The 21,618-nt window shown below is 34.0% G+C and overlaps 1 protein-coding gene across 4 annotated transcripts in view; it reads right to left on the bottom strand.

Annotated features, from left to right (window-relative positions):
• Positions 1 to 143: 143 nt before the first annotated feature.
• The window catches only part of AP3B1 (adaptor related protein complex 3 subunit beta 1), a 148,929-nt gene continuing 127,454 nt past the window's right edge, over positions 144 to 21,618 (bottom strand). For 3 of the 4 annotated variants that reach the window (XM_032675689.1, XM_032675687.1, XM_032675688.1), the window contains exons 25-27: positions 18,966 to 19,063; positions 13,694 to 13,832; positions 144 to 894 (exon numbers count right to left, since the gene is read on the bottom strand). In XM_032675689.1, the coding sequence (XP_032531580.1) occupies positions 741 to 894; positions 13,694 to 13,832; positions 18,966 to 19,063 (391 nt within the window). In that variant the 3' untranslated portion in view covers positions 144 to 740. Of the gene's footprint in view, positions 895 to 13,693; positions 13,833 to 17,833; positions 17,871 to 18,965; positions 19,064 to 21,618 lie in introns of those variants that run through there. The other variant, XM_032675690.1, reaches the window with a different exon arrangement.

Genomic DNA, 21,618 nt, shown 5'->3' with positions numbered 1-21,618 from the left:
AAAACTGGCTGCCTCCATAAGAGTTGTTTGCTGATGTGTATGTAGTGTCCACTCTTATTTGCATCTACTTTAGTTAACCTGGTATACATAATACTGGCAATCTCTGTTATCAGTTCTCTACCAAAACAAGACAAGGGAGCCTCTGCTCATAGCACTACTTTATTGGTATCTTAACAAAATATTTGAGAAACAGACAGTAAGCAGGAACAGTGTTCTTAATAGAGGAGTTCAGGTTTACAAGCATTTCTAGAAAGAAAACACAATTTTACTGTTCTTACTGAATTTTTACATTTACGTAACAAAACCTCTCTGAACCACAAACTTGTTGCTGGAACCTACCTGACATCTGAACTCAGTTTTCAAGCCATGTGATTTCCCTTGAACTTTATTATCTAATATTTGTGCACTTTGGGGGGGGGGGAACTGATGGGGAAGAAAGGTAGTGGGGGAAGGGAACAGAGAGGGAAGAACTAGAGTAGAACAAATGGGAAATACCTTTAAAAGCACAGATAATGGACAGTAAAATACATGTTCTTTGGTTAGCAAGCAAAAAAAAAAGGAAAGGACTTGCATACATGATAGATACACACTAGCATTCTAAAGCAGAAGACAAGAATGTCAAGAGTGTATTCTTCCCCCACTGCCAGATGGAAGGGCTATTATTATAAATGAAAGGCAGCAGTAGTGGATGCCAGGCACTTTTGTTCTGTGCCAGATTCTGAAGTCCAGATGTAAGCAGGTTACCCCTGGGACAGGACAAGCTTCAGCTCCCGCAGCAGAACAGAACCAATCACAGTTTTCTCGGTGTTTATGACGAGCTGTGCTGTAGAGCTCTCCTTCAGCTCCACTGTGACTAGCATCAGTGACCCACTGTGCACAGTCTTAGCTGCAAACCTGGAGGGGTAAGGGAAAAAAAAAAATCATTAAGGATCTTAAGGTTAAAGACCGCTAATATTTATTTCTGCTAAAGTTAAATGAGCTCAAATATAATAATATATTTCCAAATTCATTGATGTATTTCAGGGGATAAACCACAAAAACCTCCATAAATTCTTCAGACATAACTTGTGCAGCATTGTGTAAATATTTTTGCATTGAAGAAGAAAAGTATCATAGAATATTTTGTATTTAGCAGTACAAACTAAATTCTATTTAAATAATTTTCTTTTAATGTAAATTCTGATTCTTCAGTTCATCTACAGTATTCGTGCCCATTGGCAACCTCTATTCAGCTGTACAGTTTTGCATGCATTTCCATCATTTGGTGCCTCAAAAATAATACAACTCAATACAACTATGCTAAATGTAGCAGAACTCTCAGAAAAAGCCAAACTGTTGCACTTTGTGAAAAGTGTCTCCTCCTGCAATCAGAAATTAATGCAAACTAAAACTGGTCAAAATTATAAACATCCAAACCAATAATTTTGAAATTATAGTAACAGCAAGACACTGAATAATTCCATCTGTGAATTTATCTCCAGAATATGTAATCATAAAAATGTGACCAATATTTCCAGATATTTTATAATTATTAAAAATTCTACAAAGGAAATAAATAAAAAGCCACCAACCAATCACACAGACAAAAGTTAGGACTTATGCACTATTACTAAATTCCAAGACATGAAGAATCCACTAATTACACGGAATTAAAAGCAAAACTAGCCTTTTAAGCACCACAATTGACTGAAAAGCCATTTTAGGCACAATGAACTTCTGTCAATCCTGTTAATTCATTCTGTGTGCACAGCCAGGCCCAAGAGACAGGAAGCAAGATGATGGCAACAGCTTCCATCTTTCCATCTTCCACCAGAAGCACATCATGACTTTCCTCCCCCCCCCTCGGTTACTTCACAACAACAAAGTTGCTGCACATGGGCTTTTGAAAACACTAACAAGTGTAGAGCAGGTCTGTGACCCAGTCTGACCCCACTTTGCAGGGCCAATCTCCTCTCCTCTTTCTGAATGACACGTGTCTGAATCAGAGCCATCTGCCTCAATTTGCGCAACATCTTCAGCCACAATAGGACACAGTTAGCCCTGACAACAGCTCACAATACAGCAAAATCAAACTGCTGGGCTGACAGCATGCTGTGGGCTATTCAAGAGCAAACCAACTGGTCAGTGTCTCCCGTCTGACAATTAGCATGGGCCTTGCAAAGCGCCTACCCAAGCCCTTGGGGATCTGTTTAATTACCATCAACATAAAGAAGGGAGTTTATCAGGAGATACTCAAAAAACTTCACTCCAGACTTAATTAAAATATTAGCCACTTAAGCAGGAAGCAGGTTCTCTTTAAACGAGAAGTAATTTCTGTCTTTTTTTCTTTTTAAACTAAGCATATCAAAATCTCATAACACATTATACTAATTAAGGAAACATGGGGCACTTTTCTAATGTCACCCATCACAGGTCAATCTATTTCTTTTGTCTGGATTACAGATACATTCAAAGACCTCTCCCTCTAATAGGAGGTTATAAAACAACATTACTACTACAAAAATTACCTACTTAGCTAGTTGTATCAATGATTTCATCTATTTATGCTGCAATGTAGAAGATGACTATTTCTCTTGTTGACTTCGACAGGGGGATAATTATAGAAACAATAGTCTTATTAGTCACTTTATTTACTTAACAGTTGTGTCTTGGGACAACACAGAAGCAGATTATCTCTGAGTATGCACATAAATAGGTTGGTAGTTGGCACTCCTGCTGTGCTTCATAGCCCCGAGGCTTGATTTTACCCTCTTTTATCAAAAGCTGAAAGTGATACGAAGTCAGCGTTCTGTGAAAACCAAGGTGGTCCAAAGCATCAGAGATGAGTTTTGTGCTGATATTTTTACATGTGAATTTGTGAAATTGTATAGGGGATCAATAGCACTTTTCCATACCCCTGAACAAAACATGTAAAATCAATAAAATATGAGTTTGTATGTGGTCTGCAAGACACAAAGGGTCTGATACTCAGATAATTTTACACAAAGTATTAATACCCATAACTAGCAGTGGCTAATCAGTTTCTATCAATGGTCACCGATCTGGAATCACTTGGTGAAAAAAGAATTGGAACACAACAGGATGACTTATTTCACCATCAAAAAAAGCATGTATAGAAGAAGAACCACACGGTGCGTTTACAGCTGCTTTTGAACATTGGAAACCAAAATCTGTTCCTTAAAATAGGGACCATAATCTAGTTTTTAAAGAGAATTATGTCTCTAAAGATCACTTATGTGATCTTAAAACTGAATACAGTTATAAAAGGATGAAGCAGTTGGATTTTGATTACAAGCCACTAGCAGTAAAACTGATTTGTCAATTTTTTAAATACACTGTCATTGAAGGATTCGGTTAATAGCCATTTTTTCAACTAAGTACACGTTATTACATTTCCATGCTTATTCTTATCATAAACCCACATGGATTTTCCAAAATGTGTGTTGTGCTCAACTAGATACTTAGACCAGAAAGCCATTAAAAAAATTTCTCAGGAGCAAAAATTAATCACTAATAATGTGTCTTTATTCTTTGTGAGAAACTTTTATTTTCCCCACAAGGTCAGTAATTATTTTCCACTTTTTCTGAAAGTTGATAATGCCTTAGAGGTTAGAATTTGAATTCAAAAACCTCCACAAAAACAAACAAACAAACAAAACTCCAAACAAAAAACCTCAAAGCAATCCCCCTCCCCTCAAAAAATCCCCATCCAAGAAAATAATAAACCAACCAGAAATCATAGACTGAAATAAGCCTTGGAAACTGCACTGTAGTACATTTAAATCTGGAATATAAATTGATTGGTTGTAGGCCCAAAAGAAAGAATTTGTCTTGTGGACAACTCTTAACATAAGACACTATTATGAGCATGGTTCTGTTGCAACGAAGGATGCATCAGTGAATATGAAAAAAAAAAAGAAAGTAAATGGAATACCATGCAGAAAACAGAACCAAATATTTACTAATAGTTTCAAGATGGCTGTTTCTGCTAGCAGTTTTCTGCTGTTGCAGTTTTTCTTTCTCTGATAATATTAATTCTAAACCTGATTTTACATCATTTAAGGAAGATTTGCAGCTGTTAATATTTTTCCCATTTACAAAAATCAAGACGGATTAGAAACACAACAATGTGAGATATATTTGCATACTCTGAATGTTTGTAGGTATTTTTTTCTTTAAAAAGAATGTTAAATATTCTGAGCATATGTGACACGCAAAAAAAGAGCAGTTCATATGTCATTTTTACATAAATATCATACCTGTCAGTAGGTAAGGAAATATGTATTACGAATCAAATTCTTAACAACAATAAAGTACTGTATATTTTTAGAAAGTAATTTGGTCTTTCAAGAGTTAAAAAATCAAGAACACACTTTTGGTCATTTTCCATGAAAATAAAATTCCTTCATGATAATCACACAGAAAAAAAATGATTTATAGTTAACATAAACGGCTAACACAGAGTATCAGATACCACAGTATGACAGAATTTGCCACTGACTTTGTAATGATGACTAGCCTAAATACAGACTAGCAGTTATTTTCTCTTTACTTGTAGACAGAAGATAGCTACACTATACAGGAGATACATTTTTATGGGGAAAGGTTATGAAAATTTCATGGCAGTGAATATACAGCAACAGAATAACTCACTTAAAATCTGCTCTTTAAAATTCAACATTTGAGAAAGTAAATTTACACCTGAACACTCACTATCAGGATATCTACAGCAGAGCAGGGTTTGTTACGCATAATTCAACAGCATTAAAACATACACTCTCTCCTGTCCAGTGCTTTTTTTCCTCTTTGACTTTCCTATTCAAGCTAAATTTTCTTCTTTTTCTGTTCTAATGCTTTACCAGAAACAGTGACAACGGCACATAGAGGCTAAAACTTTTTTTTTCCCTCCACCCTTTCTTTAAATCTTGTACATGAAGCCTTCAATTACTGCCTGCTGAAGCAGACAGAATCCTATTAGTAAGGAAGACAATCAGAAGATGCAATACCCTGCCCTAGCTGTAGAAAAATAATTAGTCCAAAGCTGACAAATGTGTAATCAAGTTATGCAATGAATATATTCAAAGCGGAAAAAAATACTGCTGTGAATTAGTCTTCAATTTGTACATATAAAAATGAGTAACTATCAAGTACCTTCCAGTGTGTCAACTGGACAACAAAGATATTTACATTTATAGTTTCAGTACTCTGAATCTTTCTCTTGCTCGGCTATGTAAAGGTTTGACTTAATAACATTTATCTAAAAATTGGCTAAATTACTAATTACTTGTATTCATTCCCTGAGTAAGTCTTAAAACACGGAAAATAAGTGTTTGGGTATTAGTTCTGACATGGGGATACAGTAAGCTTAATAGTAAAACTTAAACAGAAATACATTCACCAAAAGAAGGATCCTAATCCTAATCTGGTGATTTTAACATTGGTTATTAATAATAAAATTTGATTAATATTTACCTTAAAAATCATATTATGATAATTTGATATTTTCTTTTTTGCACTACATTTCATGCTATTTTAACATTATCTTTGAATAAATTGTTCAAAATACCTAATTCATTATCATCATGTACTTATTTCCAACATTATTTATTTTTTGGGTGTAATAAAATAATAAAATTGTAAAATAAATTGCAATCAAATCCATACTCTATTTTTACCATGTTTATTTCTATTGCCAAAATAGATTTTGAGTCTGTTCTCAGTTGCCACTAAGCAGTTGCACTGTACCTCAACAAAAAGGCAGAAATAAAAGTGAGTCATCTGATCTTACTGTCCCATATAGAGCACTACTCCACATGTTCAAAAAGATGCTGCATGAACTTTTTATCATCCTCCAAATTTACCTTTAGTTAAAACATTTCAGCATTTTTTATATGCCACTATTTATATCTCCTCCACAAAATCTGTGAGATAAAAGCTTCAATCAAAAGATTTGGTCCTCACACCTACAGTATTCTAATTGTAATACTCAATTTATTTTGTTTTCTCATATAGGCTATTTTTTTTCTTATAGAATTGGGCATTTAATATAAGTGTTTGAGAATTACATACAGTCCATTTTGAAAACAGGCTATAAATTTTAATTTGCAGAAAAATTATTAAATTCCAAGAAAGTAGATTACCTTATAGAAATATATTAAAAGATTAAACATACTCAAAGATCTTTACAATCAAAGATATTCTTCTGCTCAGTTAGTTTTTTAAATGTTAAACGTTTTCTGTTTAAATAACTAGCTCAAAAGGTTCCTGTTTGTTTTTCAAAGAAAATGCTGCACATATTTATCACTTTACAACATTCAGATACAAAAGCAGTGCTGTCCTCTAGTGGACAGCAAATAAGCCCGGATAGAACAACCTGTTTTGATTAACCTCATATCTGACATGACTCACTCATATACTTTTAATGTAAAGCCCAAATTTAATTTCTTCAAGTTATTCTTAAATTTTGCAATTCTCATGCAAGCTCTTTAAACACAATAATAGAGCTACAATGTTAAAGGCATTAAAATGATTTTGTGTGAATGCATTCTCTTGATCAAGTACTTTGTACCAGTTAACCAAAATCTTCGTATGATGATAATGCATAAAAACTGTATTAGTGTATATAGTAACTGTATTTTTTTAGCAGAGAGAAAATTTTAAGGTTCTGGAACATTAGGATTTGACTAAGAAATTAAGGAGTAATTATAATAGGAATAGTAATAGTAGGAACTACTGAATGAGTACTTTCATATTTATAAAATTTGGTTTTCACTTTCTCTGGGACTAAAAATATTAGCCTAAGAATAATGACTAATTAGAAAGACTTAGTTTTGGGTTTCAAAATAAATATAAATGGTTAGTCTTAGCTGGTTTGTTTTTTGTGCTTTGTTTGTTTGTTTGTTTTTTAATTTTATTTTTTATTTGTCTGTTTTTGTGGCTTTTGTTGTTCAGCTGGTTTTATGTTTGGTGGTTTTCTGATTTTTTTGTTTGTTTGTTTGTTTGTGGTTTTTTTTTTGTTTTTTGGTTTTTGGTTTTTTTTTAAGCTAGAATTACTTCTATCATAAATGAAGAAAACATTAAAAGTTTACAACTTTTGGCTAAAATGAAGGCTGAAATACTGTGGACATGAATATACTATTCCACTTAAAATTCTGTCTCCTACAGGTAAACACTACCAGAGAAACTGTTTTGCCTAGAGTATTTAGCTCTCTAATTAATTCCTACTTGAGAAATCAGGAAGCAAAATCAAGGCTGCATGTCTATTACAAGTTTATTTACTCAGCTACCCACTGCAGCTCTCTAGAAGAGCAGAAAAAGAAGACCTGAACCCCATAGCTAAGGATCCACAGAAGCAGAACAGTCCACGTAAATGCATCAAAGGAGCTACTGTCAGAGGTACACTTCACTTCATTTGAGCTCTCCAACAGGCTAACTGCTTAGTAAAAAACCTTTGAAAAGGTGTGTGTGCACAGAGCAGAAAAGGCCTTTAAAAAAAGGCTTTGTGGATTACAGACCTGTTTGTCAGGTGCCGAGAACATATTTTTGGATTCAAGTGGAATAACTATAAACAATTTATATTTCTCAGAAATTTATACATGGTGTTTATCCTCAACAGATGAGTATTTTCCTTTCCAGCTGACATGCTGGAAGCAGATGCAATCGTTACTTAAGTTAAGCTCATGGGGTCTGATCACCAACTTTCTGCCTGAAATATAACATACACAGAGAAATTTTACAGATGAACCCCTTTAAATGGGGTTTTGTTCAATACAAATGTACGTACATACATGCACATACATACACCTTTTCTCCCCACATTAAATACAGCTGGATTAAAAAGATGTGGGAAGGATAACTGATTACTAAGCATGACATTCTCTCATAATCAAAATTGTCTGTAAACAAAACCTTCTTTCCTTTGAGAATCAGTCTGCCAATATACTATAAATGGGACATGACAGGTTGCAAAATGATAAAAAGGGGTGAATACAACCAGACTGTCAGGCTGATGCATGGGGTGGGAAATAAAGGCTAGTGAAACACAAGTATTGATCCTTGGATTTCTGCGTTTTCTGTATTTTAAGCATTTTATGCAAGTTTCTGCATTTGGTCTAGTTGCCTTCATCCATTGCACTGTGTTTTCTGTCGTATTACATGATTTACACAGTGTATTTCTGATTTTGCTAAAGGATTGCAATACAAGCCTCCAGAAGGCAGGTGGAAGATGTTTTACATCTTATTCAATAATTGCTTATTCATAAAATCAGATGGATCATGGGTACATTAAGCAATGGCATATTACATACAGCAAGCTCTGAACAAACTGGTATATCTATGTGGTTCAGTCAAGTGACCTTAAAAATGTAGGTCTCAGAAGGCGCAGAGTCACTGCATGCAATGCTGTACTTCAGCTACTTAGACCTGCCCCAGACACAAGCAGAAGTGCTGTTCTGTGCTTCTTGTTTAAAACCTAGCTTGTTTGCCGCTAATTCAGGTGTCTACTATGACAACGCACTAAGAGATGAGAATACCCACTCTGCAAGTTCTGGTGATGTCTGGAAATCACTATTATTATCACCACTTTCATGACTGTAATGGAGAAGGGTATTAAAATCACTATTTTAAAGTGTGAAATGGCTGTTCTGAAGAAGCTTAAAGCTTCAGTGTTGAAAGAGATTTGATTTTCTCCAAAATCTCAGATTGTCCCCTACTGGGTTGTTGAAATGAGAGATTTGACCATGTCAAATTAGAGGACTGAAATTAATGCTATTGTGTGTCTCAGAGTGCTGGTCAATGGTTATGGCCATCCTGTAGATGAACTGTAGAATAGAGACGTATATGACTCCATGCTCACTTTGTAACCCAACTGCTTTCTGTTTGCAATTGTGGATTACTTCCAAAATAGAACAGCAGCAACACACTAGTTCAATGGACTATTAAACGAGTTGAAGTTGACTGAAATCCATTCTTCATATCTACCCCGATGGTTTCAAACTTTTATCCCACTGACTGATTGGGCAACGTACAAGCACTCTTCAAGGATGAAAAAAGCAGAAGAGGTGCTCTACCTTGCATCATTTTGTACAGCTACAGTTATTGAGGGAAATATTCTAGAGTACAATGCATACCATTTAAGAAATGCTTTGGAAAGTGGAAGGTAGAGAGGTAGACAGTTGAAGACCGCCTGATTCTCCAGCCCATTACACATTATATTCTGACATGAATGGAAGTACGAAAGTATAAAACAAAACGAAAGAGTGAAGAAGCAAATCCAGTTTGTGATCACAGCTCTGAATGGACTTTTCTGCCATATGCTACTGCCAACACATTAAAAGGCTTTGGCACCATATTTTGTATATAGTGGAAAGAAATGCTTTCTATGTGTATTTCCACTAGTTTTTTTCCTTAAGCAAATTTAGCCTGAAACACTTCTTCTTCACACATAGAGCCTTATGTAATAGTAGGCAATATTTTGACACTTTCTAGAGGATCATAAGAGCATTCAAGTCGTTCCAAGATTAAAGTTTTCAACTAGCCTTTTCATTCTATCACCACCTGTTGTCTTTTGCTATATTCAAAGTGAAGCAAATGAAGACTACCTATCCTTGTAGGAGGTTACGGAGCCGAAAATAAATATAGGAGGAAGAGACCTGAGGGACTTTAATACTATTCATCTAATAATAAGAAGAATAAGCAACACATCCTGAAAGTAACACTGGCATAAAGGGTAAATAAGGCTTCTGTTGGTTAAATAGAATATGACTGAAAATCTTGAGTTGAATAGCGTCTTCATCTCATCACATTTTGAAATAGAAGAGTCCAGAATATTTTTTTAATATATAAAGCAACCAGTGTTATTGCCCAAGTAGAGACAAGGAGATCAAGTGATAGTCTACAGAAGAATCAACTTGGAGGGAATAAATGTCTTCATGTATCCTCCTATCTTGAAGACGGAAAAACTCCTGGTGGCTTTTCTCCACTGACAACAAACAGCAGATATACTTCAACTGAAAAGCACTTGGTCCCTAAACGCAGTTATTCAGAGCGATTTAATGCCCTGCAAGAACAAGTACTTTTCTTTCAGTGTCTTTATCTTCAGATATTCAAATGGTGCCCTCAAATGTGGCCTGCACCAAAAGACAAAAGCTTGGTGCCTTAGCTCCTTTTGAAATCACTTTATCAACATCAATGCTCCTCAGAACATTGAAAGAGCTTTGTATATTCCAACAATTACCCTAATCACTCTTGTGAAAAAATATTTTAAGAAAAATCATACACTTTTTTTCTGAAGTTTTCGTATTTAAGGAGAAATATTTCCTATTCAAGAAAATTTTTCTTTTGAAATGCATTTCACATGCTTGCTTTTCGTAGAAGCCTTTCAAAATCAAAATAATGTTACCACTTGACAACAAAAGCAAGAGAGATCAATACATAAACTAGTAAAATTCTATTAAGAACATGAGACCACACTGCATGTAGTCTTCCAAGGTCCAGTAATCTAATACCTTGTATAAACTCAATGGAAGAGCAGGTAGCTATATGTAAGGAATCAAGCGGTACAGCAAAATTTATTTTGCAAATATATGAATATTAACCTGCAACTTTGTGCTCTGATATATATACTGGCTATTGTGTTCAAAACTTTTGCACATATCACTTCAAGTAAAACAGGTCAGAAAAAAGACTTTAAAGTATTATCAACTGATTACCTGGTGTTTTGTTCTACACTCACTTGACAGTTAAATTATTACATTGCAAGTAAGTATGAAACTTCAGTAGCCAAACAGTAAAGAGAGAAAAAAAATGCATGTAAGAAGGTATTACCATACTGTGATTTGGTCTGATACACAGCTAATGTATTTGACATGTTTACACTTATTTCATTTTTGTTTGGTGACTGCATGCTACTCTGTTGATGTTTGTTTCAAGTATTTACTTTCAAATCTTCATTATATTTAAGTGTTTTTACTTGGTGCAAAAATAAAATCCTAATACGGCTATTAATTTAAGGAGCAGTAATTGGGTTCCACCAGCATGACAACATCTTCATCATGAATGTGAACATGTTTAGACTGAAAAAAACACCAAGAAACGCACACCTGTTCATATCCATTAGATACTCTGGCACTTGTATTAAACTGTACCATTTCATTTTGAATGAGTGTATTGCATTACCAGGCAATAAAAATTTCTTGGCATTAGCCATCATTAAGTAGTAATACTCAAGTTGGGGATGATCAACTAAAAGGTTAATATAATTTATGCTGCACAGTGCAGAATGTCAGTTTAAAAACAGTACTTTTTCTGTGTAAAAGTATGTACTAAGCACTTCCAAGAAGTGAACTGAAGTAGTCCTCACAGAACAGCATGATGAGCTAAAACAAGTTCTTGCACAGAATTTTTTTCTCCAAATACGACTTGCAATAGAACAAACAAGACAAATGAAAATACTATAGAAAAATTAAAAAATCCACTTTCAACATTATTTTATTGAATCTCTAACTGTTTTGTCATGATAAAAGGTGACTGTTTATTTTATTATCCTGAAATGGAATATGTGTCACATAAATAAAACATGTCACAGTTCTTGCACTCATGATACTTATGCCAGAAGTGACTCCATTTCTGTTTACTCTCATGGCATAGTTCAGGTAATCCAAACATATGTATATTTTAGATACATAGAGGAAAAAACATTTCAGTCCTTTGTTTCAGTGTTTTGAAAGGATTCATTATCTAATTTTATCTCAAATATTCATTCATCAGTATCTAGGATTTACTTTAATGATAAAGTATTACTATTTAAGAGATGAACAGGTTCATTACAGTATCAATTAGGTAATGTTCCTTTTTTCTGTTCTCAGTAAAATCTAGGTGCAATTATGATTACAGTAGCTGTGAACTCCAGTTACTTATGGTGAAACAAATGAAGGGCTATTTTCTAAATGCTTGTCATTGCTGGTCATTTCTTGTAGGCCATTTATATTGTAATAAATTAATTTTTTTGGTCTAATGGACATTATAGATGCAGAGTATTCTATAACCGCTGTGGTAGACTGAATACATTCTATTTTTAATATAAAAAAAAACCCAAAGAAGATTTCAGGATGCTCCAAAGCACTCTGAGTACTTCAGCTGGACCAGAACATGCCTTTAACCACTATCTCTGAAGGAGTGTACCCGACAGAAATGTATCTTCAATTTATTTACTGTTGGTTATAGTCTCTATTGTAGAAAACCTCCTTTAAAAGAAACCAAAAGAGCAAAAGAAAACAAGATCAAATTAGAAACTTATCTACAATCAGGAAACCTGTGGCTGAGCTAGGGACTAAGCTATTATTTTAGGGAGCCTTTCTGAGACTCAGCCAACAAAACAATCCATCCTTATGTGATGTCTCATGTGACAGATCGGGTAAAGATGGAGAACACCTTTATACTGCAGACACTTCAGTCTCTCTTGATTGACACTCTCACCTAGTCTTTGAATTGATGTTGAGAACGCAGGCTATATAGACAGATCCCTCAGGGATGCAACAAATGAGGACTCCTTCATGGAGGAGCAGGTGTCAATAGTGACAATCATTTCAGTGCAATCGCACTAGCTGTACCATGTTTTTATGGTGAAACAGGATTTTATCATTGACCGTATCAAATACATAGGAAAATCCAGCTGGGTTAATGTTAATGCAATGCAATAAAAATGCCCAGCAATGCAAAAGAGACTAAATCCAACAAGGAGAAATATCAGGTTATTAGTCTTGTGTAGGCTACAGGATTCTCACCATTCCAAACATCCATCTCAGTCAACAAAATTTCAAAGAAAAACATTGTTCTTTGCTTTAAAAGAAGATACTTTGCTCTTATTGAAATAGCAAAATTCAGGGGCTACAGAGATAATTCACACTGTCGAACAGTTTTAGTAGATGCTAAGAGAGATACATTTGTTTTCTAAGACCAGGTTAACAGCTTCCAGTTAGATCTGGCTGTTGTAATATGTGTCTACTCAGTTTTCCACGCATGGCAATTTTCCTGTTTGTTCCTGTAAGAAGCCATACCAATTCACAGGACTAAATATTTTGAGTCAATCACATTAAAAGCTGTCATTAACCAACAATCGTATCAATTCCACTGACGTTCTGTATCACAGCTCTTGGATGAAACGGATTCATCTACAACTAACAACTTGAATTTTGACAGGGCCAATGGCTTTCTTGGCTGGTAACTCGCTTTGCTTGCATATATATCGGAAGGTCAAAAAATAATGTAGGAAAAACAAGCTGTTTTTCGCAGATGATATATCCGGAGCAGGCTCATCTCAAAGATGATATACCTATTTACTATCAGAAACAAAAATAAAAATTACAATATAAAAAAAAAAAGCTCTTGAAAGTACTGTGCTTTAAAAGGCTACCTTTTCCTTTTGAAACAAAACCAGGAAAGAACAATTTCCCCTAACTGTGTATATTGAAGTCTAGACATTTGATTGTTCTATATCCACTCAAATTAAGGGGCTGCAGAGTACTTAGGCTCAAGTTAATATCTGCTTAGGATTATATATTACAGTATAACTGGGTACCTTCTCTGTTAAAGGTGCAGATAATAAAATTTTCCCTAATATAATCAAATATTGATTAATTTGGAACTAACATTCATATTAAAAGATGTTGCTACTTTGAATAACATGTAATCTTACCTGTGTATGTTATCTTGACCAGAAGAGACTACACCCAGATTTGCTGCTTTCATTACCCTCTCAATTATTACAAGTCTAGTAGAGTTCTGTGGAGCAACAGCTATTGTAGCAGATGTCTCATTCATTCCTGTCAGCATTCCTGAAAAATTAAGTATTTAATTACAGATACTTTAAGATTTACTTGCTTATTAAGCATAAAACCAAAATAAGAGACATCTAAACAAAAACCATATTTGCATTAAAAGTTAAATCATTTACTGAGAAAACAATTTAACAATTTTATAAGAACTCACATCATTAGTTTAATGTATTACTTGCAATAGCCCATTATTAGAAACAAACTACTAATAACTGGTAATCATATATGTGATGCTACTGCAACTGTGAAACAAAGGTAGTTCCTCTTCTTGAAAAGCTTAACTTAAAAGAACAGTGTAAGCATAGAAATTAAATATTGCGTAAGACTGATTTGGAAAAGTTCAGCTTAAGTAAGACCATACACAAAGACACCTTCTGATCTTTCAATCATAAAACCATTGCATTTAATTTATCCAGTTGCTAAAAATTATATTGAAATTCAGATAGTAGTAATTGGTTCAATTTAGTTCTTTAAGGTTAAGTCATCACATTAGAAACTGGGAAATTCAATTAGTATCCAGCTCTCAAAAATGTCATGATAAACTATTTGAGTTAAATAATTTGAATATCATTACAAAATGGAATAGAAATGTTAAGATTATATCCAAACATATGACAAAGAAAAAGTAAAGAAAGATACGTAATTCAAGGACATTTTAACAAAACCCTCACTTTTCCGTTCTATCAATATCCATTGTTTAGAAGAACGATTTGCTGGATGCTCACGTTGATTAAAACACAACAGTAAGTACAATTTAACACTATGTGTGCCTTTTTACAGTATGTTCAGAAGCTGAAAATGCAGACAAAGGAGCACAGTACTTCAGGCAGAAACATGAAGCATCTGAAATCCACAACATTAACAATGAAAACAACGAGAAAGTCTCAAAAGGCCATAATGTTTTAGGGCTGGACACACAGTTCTAACCCAGAGCAAATAGTACCAAGATGCTTAATAGAGCAATTAAAACAATAAATCCTACATTTTAATGCCCCTGAATGTGAGGCTGTCACAAAATAAGAAATACCAAAGTAAAAATGGAACAGCTCAAAAGTAAACAACAGGATATTTCTGAAGAGAACAAAAATAAGCATGCAACTTCTGTAATGATCAGATTTATCAAGGGAACAGAACATTCTGTTTTGAATTGTTTAACTATTAGGCAAAAGCTTTAAAAACTACATATGCAGACTAAAGCTGCTTTTAAACAGAGCACAGGGACTGACATAACACTGCTGAGAGATGTGTGTACTTATTTAGGATTTAAACCTTCTCCATTAAGCTCTATTGAAGAGCAAATGCTGAATAAATGAATGCAACTATGTTTATGTTAAAAGCCTGTTTCCCGCAGCACGTAATTAAAGGAAATGTTGTACAAAGCCAGTACTTTTGTCAAGCTCCTGTAAATGGAAAGATGGATAGCACTCAGAGAAGTGAATGCATTGCTTCATATTTAACCTTAACACTCTTGTCATTAATGGTTTGTCTAACTTGTTCTATAAAAGACAAGGTACTGCTCCATTGAAGTAAAATTAAAAAAATCAACTAAACCATGCTTTTCAGAACAGAAGATTCATTATCGTTGACTAATGTATTGGCATAAAGCAAAGTAACATCCTATCAAGTAAGGCACACATTCAATCTGCTTTTTCACCCCCCTTTATTTTTAACTCATGCTGTTTTATTGTTATAGGCAATTTGTACCACTCAGCATGACAGTGTAAACTGAATCAAGATTAATTTACATGCAAAAGAACACTTAGGAGAGCAGCGTGGTAAGCAAATGTATTGTCTCGATTGCTGAGGTGGAAAAGAACCTGGAAAAAAAAAGGGTGCTCTAATTAAGGAGCATCAAATATGATTGCTTGGGGTAGTCAATGGCCAGAAAATAGTAAATGTCCAGCCATTTAAAGAATTAGCATCTTGTTTATTAAGAAAACAAGTTGTATATATCTAATTTTAATAAAATTACATAAACTATCTGTTTACATAACCAAAATTGGGGTTTGTTGGGTTTTTTTTTTTTTTTTTTTTTTTTTTTTTTTTTTTTTTTTTTTGTTTTGTTTTGTTTTTTAATGTGATTCAGGTATACACTCCTAAAAAAAAGGTGACAAAATTATTTCAAACCATGTCTTTTGGCAAAAAAAATCTTAATACTTAAATCAGTTTTAACTGCCTATTTAAAAAGCACCTTCATAAAAATTCTGATTAATATCCAGCTAAAACAATAACATGACACCTTTAATATTGCTTGAAACAAGAGGATCTAAGAAAATTCTAGTCAGACCACAAAGCAGCACTTAGTCTGGGTTAACTACCTGATACAATGAAATAACTGTACATATTTTAAATAATAAATGGAGATTAATAGGAAAAATTACAGTGATAGGTAACAAGGAATATTAGCTACCAGACCAGTCCTACTCTGAACTAAGAGTTCCCAACAGTACGTTTCACTCATGCAGAATTTTTTCTACAGAAACTTGGCTTTTCATGGGGATGTGATATAAAAGAAGTATAAAATCCTGAGGCCTGAAGGATCAGTAAAAAGATTTAAGCAGGAAGGCAAAGAGTGTTTGGCAACACCATTTTTACCCACTCATTCCAAATTGTCAGTCACAATGACAACCACTAACTCAGCTGCTGCTCAGGGGAATTACCTCACCAGAGGATTCCCCAGCTCCGGAGGAAAGGAAAGGGAAGGCAGTGTAGCAAGGCTAAGCATATCCCGCACAGCATGTGGATAAAAATGGCTTTTGAGGTTCTGCTGCTATCACTAGACAACCTTCACAGCAATGAATATTCAATAACCCGTCTGTTCCCTTCTCCTTATGCCATCAGAAAGAAAATGGACATATACAAATGTAACAGACAATGCAAAACAGCAGAGTGTAATTGAGTAAAGATGTGTAGCAATGAATTGTCTTCTACACAGTAGTATAATACCAGCTATTTCCGCTTTAGCATTCTTATTAGGTTACACATGCAATTTAGATGTAAAAATCCTTAAAACCCATACATATTCTCATTCTTCCCAATGTTATCTTACATTTCTAATATTCTCCTCACTCATTCACTATTTTTTACCTATTTGTTTTGGTTGCAAATAAAATAAGGCACCTCCAGCTACAGGACTTGAAACATCTTATGTCCAAAACCAAACAAAAAAAAAAAGGGAAAAGAAAAAGCATGAAAAGTGAAAAACAAGTTCTATAAATCGAATTCATTAGGAGAATACAGGCAAATTGAAATTATACACAAAATAGAATAACATATACCAACTTCTAAATTGCCCTGCATTTATTACTGTAATTTGGATTTTTCATTTACAAGAACACAAAGTAATTCTTCCCAAATCCTAGAAGTTCTTAGATCCTTGTAATACATACTTATGCAAAATGTAGAATTGAGACCTCTATTACCAAGAATATTCTGATACAGATGATACGTATAAGAAAAAAGATGCAACAGAAAAGGTTTTTAAACCTGTGGTAAACTTGCCAGCCTGCAAAGTCCTGCATCAAAGAATGAATTCAGGAAGACAGGGCGAGCAATATAGAAATGCCAAGAGACCTTCATGGATTTACAAATACTTCATATAAACAAATTTTCAAATAGCTTTATTCAGAGTAGCCTTTCTGCTCTATTAAACATAGCAAACAGCTGCCAGATTTATTCAGACAAATAATCAACAACCATAGAAGTAAAATGGCAGAAGAAAAAGGAATTTTGGCAACAACTCCACAGAGGACCACAGCTATTCTCCAAGTACACTTCTTCTATGTGCTCATGGTTCTGTATGGCTAGTCAGGAGGAAAAAAAGCTCTCAGTCACAGTAAAGCATACAAAAACTCTATCAAAATATCACAAAGCAAGCAAATATAAAAAAAAGAGGGGGAAGAAGCACAGTAACCTGCCTTCTTTTCACTACAACTTCAGCTGCAATTTTTAGAAGCGAACAGTTAAAAATAAATGTGCCACAGCCTCGTTCAATCACTCACCTTCATTTGCTGAGCAGGTATAAAGCAGAGAGGCAGGCTTTAGCCAGCAAAGGGTAAGAACAGCAAATAAGCATCAATTGGTTATGAAAACAAAGCACAATCCTAACTTTTCGCTGCAGCCATAAGCTTAACTGTAAATCATCCAGGCAATATTTAAACTACTTTCTTAATAACTCAAAAATACAAAAGCAAGAAATGCTCAACAGCAATAACTAATAATTCATAACATTACTCATAGGTGTTCTTGACTGCTTGATGGATATACTGAGTTTCTGAGCCTTACACAGCAATGAGATAGGATCCCATGGGTATATTCTCATCTCAGTGTGAAGAGATTTACACATGTAAATCCCCATACATTGAGATAGATGAGTAAACACTACTACATTTAAATGCATCCAAAATGTAACCATTTATACTTTAAAATATCCAAGAATCATATCCATATTAAGGGTAGCAGTACTGACTATTCCATTTAACATATGGTCAAACCTAAGCACAATTTTCTCTAATTATTTTGCATAAAATAGTCAAGTCACTAAAAGCTGTTAAGGAGGTTTTTGTTTGGACTAGCATCAGAAACTTACATTCTTTAAAGACACAATATCAGAAGAATGCAGAAGTATAAAAACCATGTCACCTTTCCAAAATAGTATTCCAACAAGAATATTTTTTTAATATGAAGCGTTTGAAAGTGAATATATTAAAATAATCTTCAAAGTACCTGAGGAACAGGTACGCTAGTAGTATTTAAAATCAGCCTTGGAATAAAGACTAGTAAAAATGGACACAATATCAACATATATTTGGGTTATTTCCTTGAGCTGGTATTCCAATTTTCTGCTTTACTGTTGGTAGGAAAGACATTCACATTTCATGATAGGAAGCCAAAACATTTTCAGCCAGAAGACTGTTTCAGGGTAAAGGGTGGGCTTTGTGCTTTTAAAGGCCCACTGAAAAGTTGTCAATTTCATTGCACATTCTTTTTAAGATATTTTTAAACTGCTTATTAGTATAAGAGTGACTAATACAACCACCTACAACTGGAAGCACTTGCTGTACGCTTGGAAACTGAAAGGCATACAGCCCTCTTCCCAAACATATTTAGTGAGGCTGCTGAAATATTGCTCACCTTGCTCCTTCTTAAAGTCTTTCTCTGACATAGTGACAGGCAAGAGTAGTTCTCCAACAGGGGGTTGAATGCTAACATTGAAATGATCATCCTTTGTGCTAGGAAAAGAGAAATTACACAGAATCAACCAAGTGCTACAACATAGATTGATATATACATATCAGCTCCAAATTTTCTATGGAATCTTTAAAAAGTGTAAGAACTACCTGAATGATTCCTACTTCATTAATCTGAAAGCCTTCTACCTTCTTACATTAGTAAAGGTGATCCATTTTCTCCAGTACAAATGTAGTATTAATACAGTATGCATGGCCTTGCATTTCTGAAAATATTTCTTACTCATAAAATAATATTTCTTACTCATATCAATGTTTAGGTGTAATCTACAAGGCATCCCACTCAAACTGAATGCTTGCAAAGGACAAATTATTATTCCTTTTTTTTCAAATTGTAGAAGAACTGTTATTCACACATCCTGTCATCAGTAACAGCTGTCCCAGAAACAGGCCTGAACATAGGAAAGGTATTTCAGACCAAAGAATGATTATTGTCTGAAAAAACCACAAACATGACAAACAATAAATATGGTAGTAAAAAAGAAATATCTTTGATAACTTCAATTTTGTATATTTAAACAAAACCGCACAGCATACTGGCTGATACAAATGCACACCGGAAAATTGCAGAACTTGTGGCTGCTTTCTTAATGGCAGAGTTAAAAAGTAGCATCACTAGAAGCATACTACTATCAAATGCTATAGATTCCTCCTTAAGAAATAAATATCATATCATGAACTTTCTCTCCCTATCCATTCACTTCTCTAAGCTTCCTACTATTTTGTTGTAGATTTCCTCAAGGCTACAGAAACTCAAGATACATTCACTCTGCTATGTTTCATTGCTACCTATTACTATAAGAGATTTGCCCAGCAATTCAGGATCAGTACATGCAGTCAGATTCTTTGTTAATGTTTTGAGGTCTGAGAAATTTTTAGAAAAGAACACTTTTTTTTAACTGATGTACCAAACAGTCAATACATATTGATTGCTGATATGGCTCAGATATCTTATTTAAATATAGCAATATAATTGTTAGAATGGAAAATATGTTTCATCAATTAACATCCATAGTATTTAAACTACCTAAAACCCATGTTATTCATTTTTTATAACTCTGCAACTTCAAAATTCTGAAACAAGATAGACTGATGAAAAAAGATTAATAACATAGAAAACATACTTGTCTCCCTCCTAGAGATGTAAGATAAGCCACCCGAAAACAGAAAAGCATTTTACAGCCCTATTACTCAAAATTCTAATACCTACCATAATTACTCATTTTCAAAAGTAAATGCTTAGGACCTAGTACTACCTTACTTTCTAGCTTCTGATGTGTTATAATCATGCTTATGGATGCAATCTCAAGTATGGGTTATTCAAAAAAAACCCAGCATTGACGCTTTTTTCACAACTGATATTTAGTAAACATACAGGGAAACAATCCCTTCAAACCTGGCTAGTATTTCCCTTACAAAGAATCATTTATGAAATGCTGCTTTTAAAAGCAAAAAAATTATCTTTTTTTCCACCCTATATTACTTTAAATACCATCCATCTCTAAAGTAATTTTTATAATGAAACACCAGGAACTGTTTGATTGGCTGGCCTGGTTAAGTGCACTGTAAAATAAGAAAGAAGTATTTATTTTTTTAATTTTTACTTTGAAAAGTGATTAAGAACTCAATCAGCTTAAGAGCTGATAGAAGGGTCTTTAATCAGCTGCCTCACTAATTTTTTGCTGTTTATATTACTACTTGGACTACAAGCCTAACACTTCTGGTAATACTTTCATTGGCACTGTTCAACTGATCATACAGCCAATGTTATGTTTCATATTCAAGCAAGATGTGTGCTACATAATTCAGCAGGAAACAGCTACACTGTCTTGTGTACAATGATTCATATCTTTCATTGACTGGACATGCCACTTGTACATAAACTTGACTTATCAATTATTAGATTGCTTTAAAATGCTTATAATATTTTCACAATAAGAAAGAATAAAAGCATGAGCATAGCTTGGGTTTTATAGGTCTGTAACTGCTCAAGAGGACCACTTGACACCTCTGCTGTTAACAAACATTCCACTTCCCTTTTCTCTAGTGAATAAATAGCTAGTATATATTTTTTGATAAACCATGAACTCTTCATAGCCTACAAACAGAAATTCCAATTGCTTAGTGTTCTTCAAACCACTTCGTTCTTAATTTCACTTCAGTCAGCATCTGGTTTACTTTGTATTACTTTAATTCTAATGTACTTCGTAAATTTCTTTTTCAGCTAGAGAAAATCATTTTTCCTTACAGATTCTCTTTATCAGACATTTCACAGGCTAAATATACAGCTTTTTTTTTATTGATCTACATCTCTTTTATTACATCTTTATATATCAGAGAGCTCATAATATCTAATTTTACAAAAGTAATTCATAATTCTATAGAACCACAGATAATTCAGAAAGGCCATTAAGAAATCACCTGGTCCTACCTCCTGCTCAAGCCAGAGCCATCTTAGTTCACACTGTTCAGGGCCTTGTCTATTTGAACTCTGAGTATCTCCAAAGATGGAGATTTCATCACACATCTAATGGACA

Source organism: Chiroxiphia lanceolata, chromosome Z (assembly GCF_009829145.1).
Source record: "Chiroxiphia lanceolata isolate bChiLan1 chromosome Z, bChiLan1.pri, whole genome shotgun sequence".
NCBI lineage: Eukaryota > Metazoa > Chordata > Aves > Passeriformes > Pipridae > Chiroxiphia > Chiroxiphia lanceolata.
The sequence above is the reverse complement of the archived record's forward strand: the minus strand, read 5'-3'. Positions and strand labels throughout refer to the sequence as shown.